Genomic DNA, 20,608 nt, shown 5'->3' with positions numbered 1-20,608 from the left:
CTATGCAAGTTCCTGTGCTTCATAGCTCTTCTGTGTTCCATGTGCAGCCACAGCGAGTGTGTGTGACTTATGTGTATCAATAATACTGTATGTGCCACTTTCTGGTTCTTTAAAGTTGTGTTTAAATCAGTACTGAAGTTTTTGAGTAAATGAATAATTGTGTATATTAATCGTGATTTCAATATCACTTAAAATAATCAGGATTCTTACTTTTACCATAATCGCCCAGCCCTAAAAGAAAGACAGACAGAAAGAAAGAAAGAAAGAAAGAAAGAAAGAAAGAAAGAAAGAAAGAAAGAAAGAAAAAAGAAAGAAAGAAAGAAAGAAAGAAAGAAAGAAAGAAAGAAAGAAAGAAAGAAAGAAAGAAAGAAAGAAAGAGGACTTTGTTTCATCAAACTTCTGGAGATCTGAGGATCAAACACAGATGGGATGCAGGTGGAGGTAAGTGAGGATAAAATCTGAGCTGTCCTGACAAAGCTTGATGTGAGGCGGCCCGGATGTATCACAGTGTTTCAGAGTGACAGGGGCCACACACCGACCAGACAGCGCTAAGGAATGACAGGAATCCACAATACGATCCAGGATCAGAGGTGGATCTGTGACACTTTGAACTGCTGAATGCACCCAGTCAAATCAAACAGATAGATGGCTCCAGAAACTTTGGATCTGTTGATTTAGCAACTTCATCAAGAAAAAACACTATCATCCATTTTCATGTATTTTGCAGCAGTGGTGGTTGAAGTTTCACATTGTATTAAAAACCTGTTGGTCAAATGACTTAACTTTGGCCTGTCAGTCCTTACCTCAGGCTAGAGCTGAGAGAAATGTGCTGCTAGTCTCCTGCCAAGCAGAGAGGTGGCTTTCTTCTTTTTATTTACACTTTTTTAAATTTTAGGAATAGTTCAACATCAGTTTTAAGCTTTAGTGCACCAGCTGCCAGAAGAAAGTTAAAAAGAGTTTCATTTTTAAAAAACGCTTCACTCTAACTAACACTGTACGCACCTTGCTGCTGATCTTCTCTAATCTGTCGGATGGCTGCTCGGATCAGCTTCCTCTCCTCGTACTCACTGGCAGCGCGGAGCTGTGAACAAACAAAAAGATTTAGAGCATTAAGCACAAGCATATGGTGTCATGACATTACATCATTATTGACCACTGATTGTTACCATTTTTGTGAGCTCATCAATGTCCTGAACCAGCTGCAGTTTTTTGGAGAGCACATCCAAATTATCGCTGGATTCTGACCTGGGAGAGAAAATGAGAGAAACAGCGAAGTGGTTTTAATTTAATGAACAACAATTTGCGATAATGTGATAAGCTGGAAATCATGTATAGTATCTTAAAACAATTAGCAGAAAACATAAGACTTTGCTGACTCAACCACGAGGCCTGAGTGAGTGAAAGACAGCACAATGTCCAGGTGAAAATAGGTTTCTTTGGTGAGGTGACTCTACATCAGAGGACACACAACCATAAAAAGCACAAAGGAGTGAAACTCTGCTAGAATAGATTTGACAGACAGTGTCTGAAAAAGGCTGCTGTCATCCTCCCTCTTTTCAGCCTCATTTTCTCCATTTCGCTGCGCACTTTAATGTTGGTGTAGATTACTCAGACTCCTCTCTCATTATCTCTGCTTTTCCCCCAGTGGTTGGTATTAAAGGATATGTGGCACTTCTGAGTGGAATATTTCACATTCCTCTGTGAGGCACAGGATAATGCAACTTTCAGACTGCTTCAGAGAGAGTGTGTGTGTGTGTGTGTGTGTGTGTGTGTGTGTGTGTGTGTGTGTGTGTGTGTGTGTGTGTGTGTGTGTGTGTGTGTGTGTGTGTGTGTGTGTGTCTTGAGGCACGTGTCGTTTCTACAGCCGTTATGCTTCTTCTTTAGCGCCAGTGAGGCCTCCTGTGTCAAAGTCCGCTGAGAGCTGCAGTGAATGAAAATCATTAAGCCCAAACACTCGTCTTTAATGGGTGGTTTGACGAAGCGCAGTCAGATCAAGATGATCCTCTCACATACAGAGATTATTTGTACTGTTTCCAGTTCTTCTTTCCTGTACTTGATTTTTGTCAAATCTGAAAGCTGTCATTAACGCCTGATTTTTAGTTTATACACATTCCTGGGTTGACAGACAGGAGCCCGAGGATTACTGAGCTGGAAAAACACTGAGAAAGCTCCAAATAAGATAAGTAAGAAAAACACACAATCTGAGGAATATGTCGTCTCATGACTTCAGTGCTGACAGGCTGATCATTTGATGCCAGAAGGAGAAACTTTTAAAAGTGACAGTATTCACTGAGAGATGTGCTTGCACAATGGAAAATTTAACATTCACTGTTTTTGCAGTTTTCTGTCACCCATGATTTCCTGACTTGACTTTTCCAGATGTGTCCACTGTTTTCCCCAGATGAGGAGAGGAGCGCTGGATTTGTGACTGTTTCCTCTGTTCGCTGCAGGACGACCAAAAGAACAGGTGTGTGTGTGTTTGCATGAGCATGAGCCTGCAGGTGTGTGGTCTTACCTGTGGTGGTTCTCCTTGTCCTCCTGCTGTTTGAGGCGGGTGGGCCGAAACCGCTTGCTGGCCAGAGCGGCCTCCATGTCCTCGATCTCCCTCCTCCTCAAATCCCTGATGGCTGAACGGATGAGGCGCCTCTCGTCCAGATCTACGGTTCCATCGAGCTGCACGAAAAACACACACAAACAAAACTAAGAACAGGACATTTTGACAGATGCAAGTGTGAAAAATATGCTTACACTCCTGCTTTAAAGAAGTAAACCTCAGAAACATGATGGGGCGGTGGTTTATAAAATCCTTGCTACAGTAAAGGGCCCGTGGCTTGTTCTTAGCTTAAATACAGGGCGGTGAATGAGCAGAACTACAGGGAACAAAGTGTAGATCTGCAGCTCTTACTTCTGTCAGTTTCTTTCGCAGTCTCTCGCCCTCTGTAATTAACCCTGTCAAACAAGGACAATAATGCACTTGTTTATAAGAAGGGGCAGACTCCGAGCCAATATGACTTAGCACACAAAAACAGATGTCCTTAAAAAAAAGCTTTGGAAGCAACCTTGAAAAGAAAAGTGGAGAAAAAGTGTTTTTGAATTTGGCATAAGGAAGAAGTGATTGCTAGGCGCCGCTCTGTTGGCTCTCTCTTCTTTGTCCATTTCTTGTAATTTTTTTGTCTCTTTTTCGTAATCTTTGTATTTGGAGTGGATCATTACTTTGCATGGCTCATTTGTTGGTCATGGACACCAAACTTTTTGTGGCTTCTTCAATACTTTTTACTACTTTTTCTCCTGTGTTTGTCTGGAGATCCTACATGTAACCATGGCTGCATTGTTTACATGTGAACTCAGCTGTTAGCAGCCTGTAGCATGTGAATGCTAACTGGTGCAAGGCTTGATGTCTTCCCACAAAGTGAGGAGAAGGAGGTGAGGACGATGCGCTGGTTCTCAGGTGTGAGCTAAGAAGTGACGACATGGACCTGTCCTTCCATCCATCGTTATTGGGAATATAAGATCTATCTCCAATGAGATGGACGAGCTAGCTGTGCCAACCCAGCAACAGAGAGAATACCAGAGGGCAGAGTAGCATCATGCTATTAACAGACATGGCTAACGGAGCTAACATCAGACACCAACCAACCATTGGTGCTGCTGTGAGCAGACAGGATCCAGGAGACAGAGATGGAGCATGACTGAAGAGGCTCAGTCCTGGACCCTGTGGAGGTGGAGACTGGCTGAACTGGACAATGATGGACAAGCTGTCATCATATATTTTCTTATGGACCTTTTTGCACTTTCTATACACTTTCTTACTTTTGTTTTCTTGATTGCTGCTGTGACTTCAATTTTGTTGTACGTGCTACAATGACAATAAAGTTCTATTCTATTGTATTATATTAAATTTTGGAGGTGATCCGGATCACCGTGTCTATCCAGGACTTTTTTTATTCTTAATCATTATGAGATAGGGCTGTTTTCACCATATGTGTATATAACTCCATGATAAATGGTCAGGTTACTTTGCAAAACAATACAAGACAAGGTCACCATAATTTCTGATGGATGTAAAAGTACGATCCAGATCCTGGCAATATTCTGGATACTAAGATCCAGAATATGAAATGTGTTCTGGGTCATCATAATTTTCAACACTGTCAGGAAACAAATTATCGTACAAACCTGCAGCTAACACCAAAATGTAGCAGACAGTCTGCTGAAAGGGAGTATAACATTAAAGTAGGACTCGAGTGTTGTGTGAAAATCACAATATGCTTGGTGGAGGTCTGCGCTCTCTGAGTGCTTTCTACTTCAGTGCTTTGACCAAGACTAAAATACATAGCTTTGTTTTTAAGATTCAATGATTACAGGACTCCTCTTCTCTAATAGTTATTTACTGACTTTCTTTCTGAAGGAACTTGTCAGTTTTTGTTGTACAGGCATGTTAGCACTGACACTGAAAGTTTAAGGGATGCTGTCTCCAAGCTGCTGGAGCTGATACTCAAGGTAACATCAGGTGAGTGACGTCCCATCAGAATTAAACTAACCAGCCCTGAATGTGTGGCAGGGAGTTAGTGTGTCAGCAGGGCAGATGAACAGCTTATAGATCAGTGATGACGGGTGATCTGACTTCACTAATGTGAAAAGACAGGAGCACCTGATTAAGGTGCAGAGGAGGAGAAACAGCCCATAAGTCAGGAGAAAGGTGGGCTTATCAGCCAGGTGTGTTCTTCTTCTCTGTCAGTCAGTCTGGTTTGATGGACAGACACTAAGCTGCAGGAGGCCCCTGACACTCAGATGTTGAAAAGGGGCTCACTTAACGACACTAAGTGAGCTTTTTCATCGCTCTGGGTGACTATTAGTCAGGAGTTTATTTATTCAAGCAAAGAGGAGCAGTCATAGTGTGTGTCTGAGTGTTTATAAAGTGTATCATGAGAAAGACACAAGTTTGAAAGCTGGACTTTAAAGCAACAGCCGTAAGCATGGGAGGGTAGGGGGAGCCCTCTCCTGTCAAATTAGAGACAGATCTTTCTTTTGGTCGACAGCAGGAGCCTGTCAACACATGCAGAGATGATCAGCTCATCTAGCAGGATTTTTGGATACACTTCACGCACAAACACACACTTAAAGGTTCCCCACTGCACCGGTTAAAACCTGCAGAGTCAAAACACAAAGCTTCGCACGCCAACTGGTTCCCTCTGAAAGAAACTGGATGAGGTTGTTCAGCTAAGCTTTACACCCTGATGGGTGGAGAAGAAGGTTGATGTGCCCCCCCTGCTGGGCCCGGAGGAGGATGAGAGGAGGGGGTTTCACACAAGAGATGAAGGGGGGCAGTGGTTTTGAGGTCTCGCTGTGGTTTTACAAAGTATTCAGCCTGAGCTGCACGAGCTCAGAGGGGCTCTACTATATACTGTAATTTGTGGAAATTTAAGTGCTGAGCTGACTGAAAATAATGGGCCCGAGCAGAAAGTGCTCGCTGAAAAGAGGAAAATATACGAACAAGGAGGTGAAGAATAAAAGGAGGAAAGGAAAGTGGTTATCAGAGAGGAGGGTGACATGGTGAAAAAGAGAAAAGTGAAAGAGAAGCCGGGTTGTGTATGCCTAAAAATGGGCAGATGAGAGCAGGGTGGGAAAAGAGCAGACCTCATACGGGTCATTCCTCACATTCCTGCTGACTCACAAGGAAAAGGATGGTAGTGAAATGAGCAAATCAGGATCTGGGTTTGGTCCCAACCGAGCAGTGAGATGATTCAATGACCCGGCACGGCAACAGAAAGGTTTTTGAACGTGAAGGAAGGAAATCACACTCATCTGTACCATCGTCGAGGATCTCCACACACACACACACACACACGAACCAAACACTCGAGGGAGCCATCTGTAACCACACTCTTAAGCTTTTCAGTGAATGCATGTCATGATCTGATTATACAGCCGTTTCCCTGCCAAGTTTTAGTCTTGACTGATTTATTTGTATTCATTATTGAGATATAACAGAACAGCCTGAGGCTTGAGGCTCTCTTTAGCAACAGTCACTTCTGCTTGCATTTTAAAACAGGCTTTTCAACCATATACAAGTTAAAGAATGAAACTAAATCACCTCAGAAAAAGTTCAACAGAGGGGAAGAAAGCCTGACAGCAACTACCAAACTAAGAGCATGTGACGGACTGCAGAATACAGTAATCTCTCTCTGAACACAACCACAGCCAGTCATGATGTCTGGTTTGTTTCACTTCGCTTGTTATCACACGTGCTCATCAACACTTTGAGACTTTAACCTGCTCTCACAGAGACTTTCAAACGGACCAATCAGGTCAGAGATGGCTGCATGTGGAGTCCGTTTGGATTGGTTGCAACATGTAAACACTCAGTTCAAACAGCTAATCCAGCTGGCACCAGCTCTACCAGACTTTTTCCTTTACGTATTTTAAACAAGGAAAATAAAAATGTCCTTGACCAATCACTTTCCTGCTCAGGAAGTTAATGAGTAGGCGTAACCCAAGCAAATAAAACACACCTTAAACTTGGGTGTCTGCCAGAGAAAACAGAGCAACTGTTCAAGTACCACACACAGAAACACACACTGGTGTAAAGTCTGTTTGACAAAAACTCCACAGTCAGTGTGTTAGAAAAAAGACCTAGTTAAACAGTGACAGCAACGTCTACCATTTGCCAGCGTCAAAAGCATTTTTCAAACCGAGTCACGGACCTCGTGGTTTACCAACTGTCACTCTGTCTCCAAACAACGACAACACTGTGACCCAGAGAGCAGCCGTTAAATCCAGACAGACAGAAGGCTTCCTTCTGCTGCGGACAGACCTGTGAGTCAAGAATAACACACAACATTCAGGTCACACACACACACACACTCACACACACACACAAATATGTCTTCCAGAAAATGATGCAGTCATCAGGACGTCACAGAGCTGTCAGCACCTTTTTAGATGGCTGGGGTAGTGGAGGGGGGTAGTCATGCTGCAGTCTGGACCTGTTTTGACTGAGGTGTGCATGTATGACAACACCACCTGACTCAGGTGGAGGGGTATGATGAGAGGAAGAGGATGTAGGAAGTGGATGAAGACAGGAAAGCCTGTAGAAAGTAGGCTTAGGTTCCTGTTTTTCTAAACTCACTGCACTGACTCATAAAAAAACAGATTTAATTACCTCATTCAGCAGGGATCAAGCTGCGGTGAGGATCAAATACACAAAAAAATGTTTGAATATATCACAGAAAGGCTTGTTAAGGCTTGTGCAGTTCTGTGTTTTATCGCTTTGAGTCACTTCCTGCGAAGCACCAGCTCTCCATGGAGTCAAAACCTCAAACCTACCCAAAGTGATCCCACTCAAGCAGCTCAATCAATCACAGCCCATTAGAGAGAGTTCATGGTTTATCCATAATCCCGACCAGCTGGTGACACACTCCTGAGGACAGGAACACCCTCTGAGCTCATCTGCTGCACATGACCGAAACAGAGATTCATTCGTGATCCCAAAAGCTGAAGAGGTCAGTGTAATACATGCGGAGGTGAACACGGAAACAGCTACAGAAGTGGTCGAACACGGCAAAGACTCAAGGTCACCCAGGTGATAAAAATACACTCAGCTACTATTAAAGGTGGGGCTGTGGTCTGTAGCTGAGCTTAACACGCGCTATGACGGCTGCCTGTGGGTGCAGCACTAAAGCAGGATTAAGATCTGTGGGAAGTGAAAACAGACACAAAGATTCAACACGTTCAGATTTTTTGTTCTTTTCTCTGCTTTTTTCCATTGATCGATTTTCAAAGACACACAATCATTTAAAGGATCAGTTCTCACTCTTTCAGGCTGTTTTTGTGCTCCTACAAAAGAAATGTTTTTATTTTGTAGTTAACACTACAACAACATACCTTCACCCTTCCTCCCTCACTCACCCACTCTGCCCTGTAATAAAATAAAAATATATGCTTTTTCCTAAATACCCAGCTACGTGTGGACATGGCCTTAGCCTCCCATTTACACGGAAACGGCGTTTCAGCCGACTTAAAACGCAAAGTTTTGAAAACGGCCTCCAAAGTGGGATTTATCTGAGGCCTCGTTTACACGACATAATTTCATCTAAAAACGCCAAAACGCAGTGGACAAAAGAATCTGCGTTTACACGGAAACGCTGATGGACTGAAAATGCTGTAGTAAGCATGCCAGGCCTGTAGGTGATGCTATAACTGTCTTGTCCAGAAGCCGCTTTTGGGAGATCTCCACCGAAGTAGAGTTCAGCTGATCATCTGGTGTATTGGGAAATACTAATTTAAAAAGTGGAGCAACAGATGCACATTTTGTTGATAGACAGTCAGCAGATTCAGCAGCTCAAGCACAACACGGTAGTTCTCGACGATTGTAACAATGGTACTGTTGTCCTGTCCTATGCGCAAGCTAGGCCGAGTGTGACGTCAGCGTTTCCACTGAAAACGCCGGCTTACTGTTTACACAGCAACGGTGTCGGGAGCGTTTCAGAAAAATCCAACTCTGAGACCGTTTTCAAAAGTTTGCGTTTTAGGCCGGCTGAAACGACGTTTCAGTGTGAACGCGAGGCTGAAACGCAACAAAACATTTGCGTTTCACCCAAAACAGTTGTCGTGTAAACGGTAAGTCGGTGTTTTCAGTGGAAACGCTGACGTCACACTCCGCCTCGCGCGTGCATTTAACAGGACAACCGTACCGTTACGATCGTCGCGAACTACCGTGTTGTGCTTGAGCTGCTCAATCTGCTGTATCTGCTGACTGTATTTCAACAAAATGTGCATATTTTGTTCCACTTTTTAGCCTAATATTCCTCTATATACCAGATGATGAGCTCAACTCTAGAGATCTCTTGGAGATCTCCCAAAAGCGGCTTCTGAACAAGACAGTTATAGCACCACCTACAGGCCTGGCATGCTTACTACAGCGTTTTCAGTCCATCAGCCTTTCCGTGTAAATGCAGATTTTTTTTCAGTGCATCTTAGCGTTTTCAGATGAAACGTTGTGTAAACGGAGCCTAACGACCCCTGAGGCTGACTCAGATGCTTGGCTGTTTTTGGGGTATGTGATGAAAGGAGTACGTACGCTTCCTTGAAGAAATGTGTTCATTTGGGCATGAGAGGCCACGTGTGTCGAGTTGGGGGGGTGGGTGTCAGTATTCTGTGTGTTTGTGCATGTAATGAGGACTACAGTAATAATTTCCAGAGTCTGAGGTTAGAGTGCAGCCAGGCAGCAGATCGGATCAGTGCTTTAAACTCACTTGTGTCGAGCCTACAAGTGAGTTTGTCCTTATAAGGATAGACGGGACACTCCCGGTAGAAGAGCTGAAGTGGATTACCAGCTGCCACTGAGGAAACTGAACGGTGCACGGCCAATGAGGCAGACACAAATAAACACAAAGAAAGACTGAAAGGGTGAGAAAGTTCAATCATATTTAATAGTATCGCCTCATTGCCTCACTTTGAGGAAAAACTCCAGAATCAGGTGGAGCCTATAAATCATCTTGTAAATGCCTGAATAAAATCTTCTGACACACACATGCACACATAAATACAGAAAAATGGAAATTTAATCAGGATACATGAGAGCCCTGCAAGGCATGGGACTCCTTGTTCCTCAGACGAGGGAGTTTCAGTCACCTCTGGGCTGAAAAATGAACAAAGAAACAAACCAGATTCAAGGTCCCACTCTTTGTGGCGCAGTGAACACTGAGCCTTATTGTCTGAGGTGAAATAAAAGAGGGAGTACCTGTGAAATATACAATTAAGGGAGGATAGCTGCACACTTTGTGGACTGGCCTGCACATGTAGGAGGTTTAACCTTTTTTCATAAGTGGATGGTAGGAGAGAGGCCTGGGGCAGACCTGGGAAAACAGTGTCCCCTTTACACTTGAGGTAGCAGGCATAAAGAACAGACGCTTTGAGGAATGTATGAGGGTCTGAGGGGGGGCACCAGCTTCAACAATGTTCTATATGACTGAAGTGATTCACTGCAGGGTGCCTCAGACTCATGCTCATCACTGTGTCTAACATTAGTGCAGCAGACCCATCAGTGCATATATGATGGTGCACATGTGGTCTGAGCTTAGCTGCAAAACACCTAACATCCATCTCTGTGAAGGACCTCAAAGTGATTTTAATTTTGCAGCATGGCTTTATTTATACCATCTCTGCCCTATGGTTGTTCATGGACAGTCGAGCACATTTCACCGAGGCCTGATCCACCACCTCAGTGAGACATTTTGGCCCATTTCGGCTGTCTGGCTCCAAACAATCCATCATGTTTGAGTGAACCGTTTCTCTGCTGAGCAGCAGGTCAGGTCACAAAGAGAGATCCAGGTCAGTTACAGCCTGGTTGAGGAAACTCTGCCACACATTAGTGAACTGGTTTCACAAAGAGGGATTTATGATGCCACATTAACTGCATCATAGAAATGTGGGAGCTCATGTAGTTCAAGCAGAAAAGCTGGAGAAGATTTATGTCCACTTTCAGAAGACGGCAGAGGAAGGCAGCAGTCCAGAGCTTTTTCTACACTATAGAGTTTTCCTTCACAGTCAGAAATCTGATACATATGACAAACTTTAAAAGGAAGACACTTTCATGAATGCAATAATAAGAGAGATGAGATTAGATCTTGTACTTCAGCCGGCCTCGTCCTGTGAACAGACGCAGGTCACAGCAGGAGCTAGAGCTTGATGAATCTTCTCCAAATATGGGACATCCCTGGTCACATTGGAGCCCTGCGTGACTGTTTCTTTTGGTTTAATGAGGTAAGAGCCAGGGGGTGAGAGGGGCATCCCACATGGGAGAGAGGCACAAACATTTTGCTCTAATAGATCCATGAGAGCCAGCCATGCTGACTCCCAAAATCCAACAAATTATCCACCACCATAACAAGGGGGTTTAAAGACGCACACTGAGATTTAGGCAAAGCCAAACAAACTCAGATCAGCTGTTAGAATCAGTGGGATGGAGAGCAAAACATCAACATCCGCTGGACAATTACTACTGGATCTCAGGAAATGGCTTTTCCCTGGGGGACGCTCTATGTAAAGGCCAAAAACTGTGTTTTGACATTTCTCTCTAATGTGTCTTTATCTCCATCTCTCATCTACTTATCTCCCTATTAAAAAACCTTTTCTCTGCTAAGCTGGTAGAATGTGAAATAACTTCAATTCAGCTGGTCTAAGGCAGTTTGCAAGTTGGCACAAAATCCAGAGCACTACATGTTGTTGCCACACCCTCATGCAAAAATGCAGAACCAAAATCTGCTGCGACTGTCCCAAGATCCAACTGTGACACCTTACAACTAAGGGTTTTTTTTAGATGCAAATGGTGCTTTGCATCACAACCATCACAATACCACCTGCTCAATGAGAATTACAGTCTAAATGTGATTTGAATCAGGGCATATGAATAAAAGATGTGCAAAAATGAACATAAACAAAAGCAACAAAAAATGGTTATATCAGGAGATATGAATCAGGCCTGAACCACTGACACAGCAGCCATGAAGTAGATGTATTTCACATCTGGTAAGTGTTTCTTCTGAGTCCAAAACACCCAGAAAAAGTCTAAACAGAAGCTTGACGTGTCACGGAAGAAAAGCAAAAAAACCTCTGCACAGCTAAAGTTTTAAAAGTCCAATTGGGATTTGCAAGTCAGAGACGCCTGGTGGTTGAGAAGCAGACAGAGGGTAAAAAGCACACCTTCAATCTCTACTCCAGACCTTTTCCATTTGGCAGAATGATGATCCGGACAGATGGAGATCAGTCACATGAACCCTCTCTGCTGGATCAATTACCACACAGACAAAAAGACAAGGGCAGCTCTGCTCTGACAGCAGAGTCTGCCTCTTTGCTGACCTGGTTTATATCTCAGCGTATTTATTGAGCCTTGGCAGCACAGATCAGGTGATTCAGGACAGTTTTACACCAGCTGGTGTCAGTTGTATTTGTCAAGCTGTATTTCCTTGACCTCCCCCAGTAGTTAGTCAGTTTTGGAGTTCCTCAAGGCTCTGTGTTTGGGCTGACTTTCTTTCTGTTTGTGGCCAAATATCACCATAACACCAAGACCTGAAGTATAAGCAGCTTCTTGTAAACTCAGACAAACTCAAGGTATGGTGCTTGTTCATCTGGGATATAAACTGTGATTTATGAAATGATGAAACCCCACTAGGGCCCCGTTTACACGACGGCTTTTTGTCTGAAAACGCTGAGATGCAGTGAAAAGCAGAAACAAAAAATCTGTGTTTGCATGGAAACACCGAGGGACTGAAAACGCTGTAGTAAGCATGCCAGGCCTGCAGATGGTGCTATAACTGTCTTGTCCAGAGGCCGCTTTTGGGAGATCTCCACTGAGGTAGAGTTTAGCCAACTATCTGGTGTAATGGGGAATACTAATGCCTGAACCACAAGTATACTGATATATTCCTAAACGCACATTTTTCTGTTCGATTGGGCCTCTCAACCACACGCACACGGCGATTTCAACCACATAAACGGAGATTTTGAAAAACAGATAAAAAAAAGCGAAGAAATAAAAAAATATCCGGTTGAGTGGATCCGTGTAGCGGTGTTAAACAGAGCTGGTGTTGACGCGATGACGTCCAGCGCCTAGCAACAAGTCACTGTGTTTGACTGCGCATGCTCATAACGTTCTTCTTCTATGGTTTTAAAAATTTGCTAACCTGCCACTTATTGGCCAGGCATGGCATTGCAGGCTTCAGAGGTGATCATTATCAGTTTGGCCTCTTCGTATGGACAGAGATATTTCTGTGGTGTGGACGGAGATTTGTTTTTAAACAAGGACAACGATATCCGATCAAAAAAATATCCATATACGTGTGGTTCAGGCCTAAATTAAAAGGTGAAGAAACAGATGCACACTCTGTATGAAGACAGATTAAGCAGCACAAGCACGGGACGGTAGTTTGCGCTGATCGTAACAACAGTACTGTTGTCCTGTTGTATGCGCTCGTGAGGAGCGGAGTGTGACGTCAGTGAATCCACTGAAAACGCCGGCTTATAGTTTACACGGCAACTGTGTCGGCAGCATTTCAGAAAAATTCGACTCTGCAGGCCGATTTTAAAAGTTCGCATTTTAGGTCGGCTGAAAAGCCGTTTCAGTGTAAACGCGAGGCTGAAACGCAACAAAACTTTTGCGTTTCACCCTAAAACAGTTGTCGTGTAAACGGCCCCTAGATGTCATAACTCTGGTCTACTGTTCCAAAGTTAGATCTGTATCTACTCTTTCCTGCAGCTGATTTCATGCCATCTTACACTTTGACAGTTGCAGGAAGGCCAGAGCCAAGACAGGGTTGAATGTGCCAAAGTCAGCAAAACACACTTGTTGCAATCTCAAAGACCAATGTGTTTTTATCAAAAAGGACATCCTGTGAAATGTTTTATGGGGAAGGAAATCTACTAAATCAGCTTTTTGCCAGCTTTCACAAACTACACTTATTGAATCAAACAACACTTTGTATTGAAGGAAGAAGAAAACTCTTACAAATCCATGATGTCTTTTTTTTTTTTACTGAAGAACTGCATGATTTATTGTAAAGGAGCATAGGCAGTTATAAACATGGTTGAAATCCTGGAAGGATTAAGAGAATGTCGGCACATTACCTCACTGACACAAGCAGAACCACCTCTGACAAATGTTTGCTATACTTCGTGTTAAAGTGTGACATGATTTTTATAATGACACATTAAAATAAAAGTGTCTGCTGTTGTTTTTATGAATGTAACACTTTCCCTATTTAAATCCATGTTAATATTCATCAAGGATCCATCCTTCATTCGAAAACAGGAAAATAAAACAAAGTGTCATCTTCAGGGAGGACTCAGAACACAGTGAACTCACTCTGAACTGCAAAAGTGAAGTGCTTCACTGATCAACATGTTAAATTTGGCTCCATTTGCTCTGAGTTATTGTTAAAGAGAAACAAACTAAAAGGCCAAAGACCAAAAATAGACTTTGTTGGAGCTTATTTTGACATCGTCTCAAAGTTCACCGCTTTCTTTTCGAATCGTTTCAGAGCCTATTTATGGCACGGTTCAGTCCAACAAACGTTTCCTGTTTAATCAAATAAACAAGCGACTCCTTATCTCTCGCTGCCTGGCTGTGCATTTGGATATCAAGTGCCAGAAGCTGGCTGTAACTCCAATGTAGGACTCTGTCAATGCAAAAGTGTAGATAACTCAGTTTCTACTGTGTCAGCTCAGGAGGAAAACTGATCCTTAATGATTAACTCTTTGCAGCCATATAGGACATTCTTATGGGGATATGGAGGGAACGCACATCTGAGAGAATGGAGACAAAGAAAGTGTGAACACTGTAGTTAAGAGAAAAATGACTCTTTTTTCACACAAGGTGTGAAAAACAATCAGAAAACAGCCTGAAAATAGGCCGAAGGCATCAGGTGTTATCAGTGTTCAGGGGCATTAAACACTTAAGAGTTGTGTTTCCTTTGACTCTGTGTGTATTTAGCAACCGGATGGGGGCTGTATTCAAAGGAAGGTCTGTTGCATGTTGCAGCTAGTTTTTGTGAAACTCTGCAGGGAAGGAAAGAGAAAACATTTTGTGATCATGGGGGTTCTGGTCTTGTCTTGCTGGATGCACAGCAGAGGTTTCAAGGTGTGAATAATGGTTATTTCAACTTGATAGACTTGATCATTGTATCATCAGTTTATCATTTTTTATAAAGGGATTATTTGTTTATCAACAACGCCGGATGCGCACACAACTTGGGTGCAGAAGCACTGTGGAGTATAATGGTTTGTCAACCGATGTGGAGGAGTTAACCACCAAAAAACACATTTTTTAACTTAATGCCATCACTTTGACGGGCAGTAAAATGCTCCCAGGTTTGTATATTAGCAATGAGTGGACAGAAGAGATCAACAAGTGGACAGATATTAGGTGGACAGACGTTTTTAGCAGAGAAACCTAGCGTGTACCCAGAGAGGAAACACAACTCTCACTCCATGCTCATGACTGCATTATCCGTGGACACTTATCAGACTGTGACAGACCAGGATGTAAACATTGTTTCATAATATTTCCTAATTTTACTTTGGTCATAAAATTTGTTTCTGTTAATCATAATTTATAGGTTCACTCATTATTTACTGTCCATATTGAGTCCATGTTTGGTCAGAACCTCAGCCCCAAACCAACTTTTTCATTAAATAAACAAAGTCAAATCTGTATTTTGAGTATCAGCAGTTTTTATTGTTTGTTTGCAGTCAAACCTGGTTAACTGAGGTTTGATAAAGAATACACATTTAATAACACACACACAGACGTCGCTGGTGTATCAGTGTAAAGTGTGACCCTGTTAACTGGTGACTCTCGGCCGTTAATGCCGTCAGCTGAAAGTCACCAGTTAGCATGGTCGCTATTAACACCGAAACACCGGTTGCGCTGTATCGGTCGAAACTTGACAGAAGTTGCCTCTGTTGTGTAGTATTGTTTTTGACAGCTGTCCACAGAACAACCGTACATTTTGATGCTTCTAACAGGTTGAATTTAGTGTTTAAAAAACGTTAACTCGTCTGAATGGATGGAGCTAAATGCTGCTTTTGCGGTCGAGCTGCGTGCGCATCTTTACGATGAAGTAGACTGATAATCCCTCTATAGGCTTCATTATGGGGAAAACACCTGTTTCAGCTTCAAAAATCTCAATGCAATTCTTAGTGTCTGTTTGTCAGCCAAGCTGTGCAAACACTTTACAAATCTACATCAACAAACCACAGCTAAAACTTTCACAATTAAGAGACTTACAAAGGTATTTCATTATAAATAACAGCATATTTTTGATAAATAGTTTACTCTGTTTACTTCAGCTCTGGTAAATGAATAAAGCTGGTTTTTAAACGTGGCCCCTGATAACTTTTGCTCCAAGTGTAGGAAAAAAACTAAAAACTACTAGTCACATATATTTTAAAATGTCCCAGACGACAGTTATATAATGCTGCATAATTTTTCCTATTTATTGGTTCCTGATGATGAGTCTGACATTTGGACATGTCCCCACGGGGGTTCGGTGAACCTGGGACTGTACTCAGAGCCACACAAACCAAACCCATTCTTCCTCCTAGACTGTAACCGTTGAGCCCTTGTCAACGCACAAAGGGTCTTGAGAGCCATAAAAAGAAGGCCTGGGGGTCCCATAGATCACTGAGGCTGGACCACAGAGTGAAATTGCTCTATTTTAAACATGTGTGAATGCTTTTTGCTCACCAGGGAGAGAGGACGGTCACAGGGCCTGTAAGACCAGTTACAAATCATGATGTGAGACACGCAGCATGTGAAAGCAGCCCAGCAGGCGCCACAGACAGAAACGTCTGTGGGCGGTCATTTCAGAGGGATAAAAAGAGTCAGACTCATCCATTAGAAAACCAACCAGGCGCTAAAAAAATTTCATGTTGCAGACACTGATGGTACACGGTGCATGAAAGTAGGGAGGGGGCTCAGAGATAATTAAAGGGGAGATGATGGAGTGGATGACAGATGCTTTAGTCAAACCTTCCTCTTAATAAACAGGTGCATAGGTGCCACAACAACACCTGGCTTGTCCTGCAGGTTTGACACACTATTGCCACGCTGCAGTTTCAGCCCAGTAACAACTGATACTCATCACTCCCAGCTGATAAAATCTATTTCTACATGACATTTGTCTGAGCTGTTTGTTGGGAAGGAGCTTCTTCCTGACAACACCACTTTTTGTGTTTTTGTATCCACAAATCTTTAATGGACAACCTGCAGCAAACACCCTCTCCAAGAGAAAGTGGGACACCAACTGATTAATTTTGTGAATATGTAAGTAGTTGAGGGTGCAGGAGAAAGGAAAAATGCTTTTCCGTGTTGCCATGGAGGGGATTAAATGAGCAGTATAAAGGCAGTCTGGGCTTTGAATAGAAGAGGAGTGATGGGATTAGTGGCGTTAGAGAGGCCGCCATATGACCTTCTGACTGTTTGGTTCATTACATACAACACAGCGCTGGAGTTGGTTAATAGGAGCTCCTCTACCCGGCTTTACTGGTGGTTTAATTAAGCCAGGCATTTCCAAACATCCATCATCCTTTAATAGTGTCCCGAAAAACAACTTAATTCAGACACGAAGCCTGAGAATAAAACACCACAGAATGATGAGGTGTTAGATTTATAAAAACTAAGCATAAAAGGCTCTGTTTTTGTCTGTGGATCAGAATTTAAACTCCATCACTTCCCCAAATACACTTCAATCAGAGTTTGTTTTGCTGTGGAAAACTCTGACACTCGAGTCACCTCCAACATCACCATCAGAGAAAATGTGGGATCTGGGTTTTGACTGAGAGGGGAAAAATGTGAATAAGACGCTCTGCATTTCAAACCTTGCTTGGTAATGTGTTGAGTCTCAGTGTCATATGATGATAAATACACGCATGAATTCCAGCGTCCACATGATACATGTTTTATTTTGCTGCAGCTGCTCCTCCCTAGACAATGGTGGTATTTTTTACAGCTTGTTGTCACAGGACATGCAGGATGATTCAGACAAAATTTGAGGAGCTCCGGTCAAATTACATGTTGTTACTGAAGAAACTCCTTCTTAATAAAATATTAAACAGAAAAAAAGTTTAAACTGTATCAATTATGAAGCTTACTTGAGGGTTATGACAGCCTTTCTACTTTATATTTATCATAACTCCTTCCTTTAGGCTTTGTTGGCACATAAATAAACTCATAAGATTACTGATCAAAAGAAAAAACTGTCACTTTCATTAAATTACTTCATATCTTTCTGCTGTAATGCAAGTTCTAAAGTCACTTTTGTCAACTGTTCGGCCTTACTGTGATTTATCCTAAGAAAGTCCCCAGGCTTTAGGGGAATAATGGCCTAATAATAACGAGCTGGCTTGATTTACACGGTTTAAACAGTCTCGGGCAGGTCAACAAAACATTACATTAGTGCCCTGCCTTGCTCCAAAGTAAACATCCATTTCTTGATCTCCTTATCTCCAGAAACAGAAATGAAAATGTTTGTCAGGATATCGGCTTCGGAAGTCAAGTCATTATCAGATACTGAGACTGTAATTATTACAAAATGAACAAACCAGATGTTTCATGTACAGCTGTTGCGTATGCGAAGCTGTGAATCAGAGGAACTCAGCGTATCCCCGTCTCAACACAGACAGGCTGACTCACGCATCCTTGTAAAAGTGTCAGAGTTACAGGTGTCATGTTTATGTCAGACAGACAGGGAAATTATTTGGACATGACTAATACAACTGATTTGAACATGTTCATATTCATACACTTAATACCGATTTACCGCTCAGGTTTGTGACATAATGTCTGCTCTCATAATGATCATGATGACATAAATCAAAATGAATCACCTACTGGTGTAAATATTGATTAAATTTTTTCCCTTATGTTTATGTATTCATTTAAATTCTTTGTGTATTCAGCTCAAGTAAAGAAATCAAGGTAGTTTTTTTTTTTTTTTAAATAAATGCTTACTTTTCATATATATACTTTTTTGCATGAAAATTACTCAAAGTCAAGTTAAACTTTAAATGTATCTGCAGTTAGATTAACTGACTACACACCTAGCTAGAAAAAAACAGTCCATTTTACACCCTAGATTTGCAACAGTAAAATTTCACTTTAGGATTATTTAACTCTCATCATTTTCCAACTTTCTAATGTGAATCAGCAGAAATGGTTTCTCATTAAACAGTTAATACACTTCTATAAGTGTATTGTTTGGTCACTTGTTTCCAACCTAAAATAAAAGATGTCATCTCTGACTGAAGTAATTAACAATCAGAACACTTGCTGATCACTTCCTGGAGGAGTTGTTCCAGGTTTACAGTAGAGGAGTACAGAGTAGTGTAAAGGTAAGCACAACCTGTCAGGATGTGAAATTCCACAGTGGGAGCTTGTCAAACACACTTGAACAAGGGATGTAATATTATGTTGAAGTATTGGCTGCTACTGGAGTGAAGGATGAAGTGGCAAAACAGTGTTACAGACTTATATCCATACCATTATGATCATAATCGTAGGGTAACTGTAATGTTTTCACTCGTTTTGTTTTACCTGAATAAAATATTGTTCATTTAAGATTCGCTCGACTTCCCCTCAGCATCATGTTTTGGTTTTGTGTTTTAATGATCTACTCACCAGAGCTCGGAGAGAGGGCTCATCCAGCGCAGAGTAACTGTCCACGGACATGTTTATCTGTGTGCTCCGGTTCAGGGGAGACGACTGGATGCTGAGATGGTTTATTCTGGTTTCCCGGTCAACTTATCTTGCACCTGCACGACTTTCTGTAGTTTTCGTCTTCTTTCTCCCTCGAAGAAAAGCGCAGACTTTGTCAAAAATATGCGCGAACAGAAACTTCTTCTGACTCAGTAGAAACGTATCCGTGTCCTAGGACTGCTGAGCATATTTCAGTCCTCTTTAGTCGTCTCTGGAGTTACAGATGAAGCAAAAACAGTCCCACACTATCCTGAGAGGAAACGTTGGCAGCTTTTTGAACTGAGGATTCCCACCATTCCCACTGAAAGGTGAAGCCCCGCCCCTCTCTGTCTCCGGCTTTGGGCTTCTTCTCCCGGCGAGCATTCAAAGTGCGCCGCTCTGCGGAAGGACGCAAAACGACGTAAGGTTACAACGTACGTGTATGGGGAGTGATAAGTGCCACAGGCTGCTACGACAGGCCTCAAAGGCAGTCCCCTCAGACTTACCTGGAATTGAACCCAGTATGATTTTTTTCTGAGATTTTCAAAAAGTAATTTTTAGTGGCACACTACTTGGGCCTTCATATAGATGTTTCATTATTTTTTTTAGAATAACAAGAATATACTCAATTGATTAAGCCCATCACTTTTTTCTATTTGCTCTGTAATTTCTGTGATATTCCCATCAAGGCCTTTGAATACAGGTCAGTCACAGGCAGAGACTATTTGTGAGTAGAGGAGGAGCTGAACACAAATTTTCTTTTTCAAGGTGTAATACTTTGCAAAATGTTCTGAGAAAAAAATTTGAGATGTCATTCAGACTTGATGAGTGAAAGCATCAATCAAATAAACTCCTTCCAACTGATCTTTCAGTCTTATTACACTGATTGCAATATATCAGATATTTTGACAGAGCTACAGTATTTCTCAATATGTTCTTCTGCATGACTAACTTCTGTATGGGTTATTCACACCAAACCTGATACTGCAATCTAGTGTGACCTCTTTACAGGGTATATGCTGATATCCTGAGGTTAAATTCAATACCTTTTTAAGACTTTTTAAAAAACCTTTCAAAAAGTTTTAAGACCTTATCGCAACTTTAAGCTGTTGTTAGCAACCCATCTTTGAGAGTTGTAGTTTGCATTTTAACATAAATGAGGTAAACTGAGAAGGAATAAAGCTTGAAAAAATAAATGAAACTAGAAGCTTTTTCTAGATCCTCACACTGGTCTGTGATGAGTGTGACAAGCAGAATGATCGTCCAATCACCAGGTGTGGTTATTTTCGAAGGTTCAGACCCTGAAAACATTTTCCAACCAGATGGACTGTTTCTGTGGCAGATATTTGGAACTGTCTGCCTTAGGTGTCAAAGCTT

The 20,608-nt window shown here is 42.1% G+C and overlaps 1 protein-coding gene across 1 annotated transcript in view; it reads right to left on the bottom strand.

Moving 5' to 3' along the window:
• smtnb (smoothelin b) overlaps positions 1 to 19,530 on the bottom strand; it is a 55,143-nt gene extending 35,613 nt beyond the window's left edge. The window contains 4 exon segments of the mRNA XM_074669273.1: positions 1,003 to 1,081; positions 1,167 to 1,245; positions 2,516 to 2,673; positions 19,175 to 19,530. Coding sequence (XP_074525374.1) covers positions 1,003 to 1,081; positions 1,167 to 1,245; positions 2,516 to 2,673; positions 19,175 to 19,225 — 367 coding nt within the window. The 5' untranslated portion in view covers positions 19,226 to 19,530.
• Between the last annotated feature and the right edge of the window lie 1,078 nt (positions 19,531 to 20,608).

The sequence above is a fragment of the Halichoeres trimaculatus genome, unplaced genomic scaffold (assembly GCF_033239565.1).
Source record: "Halichoeres trimaculatus isolate MK-OKI-2021-1 unplaced genomic scaffold, fHalTri1.1 fHalTri1_scaffold_5, whole genome shotgun sequence".
Taxonomy (NCBI): Eukaryota; Metazoa; Chordata; class Actinopteri; order Labriformes; family Labridae; genus Halichoeres; species Halichoeres trimaculatus.
The sequence above is the reverse complement of the archived record's forward strand: the minus strand, read 5'-3'. Positions and strand labels throughout refer to the sequence as shown.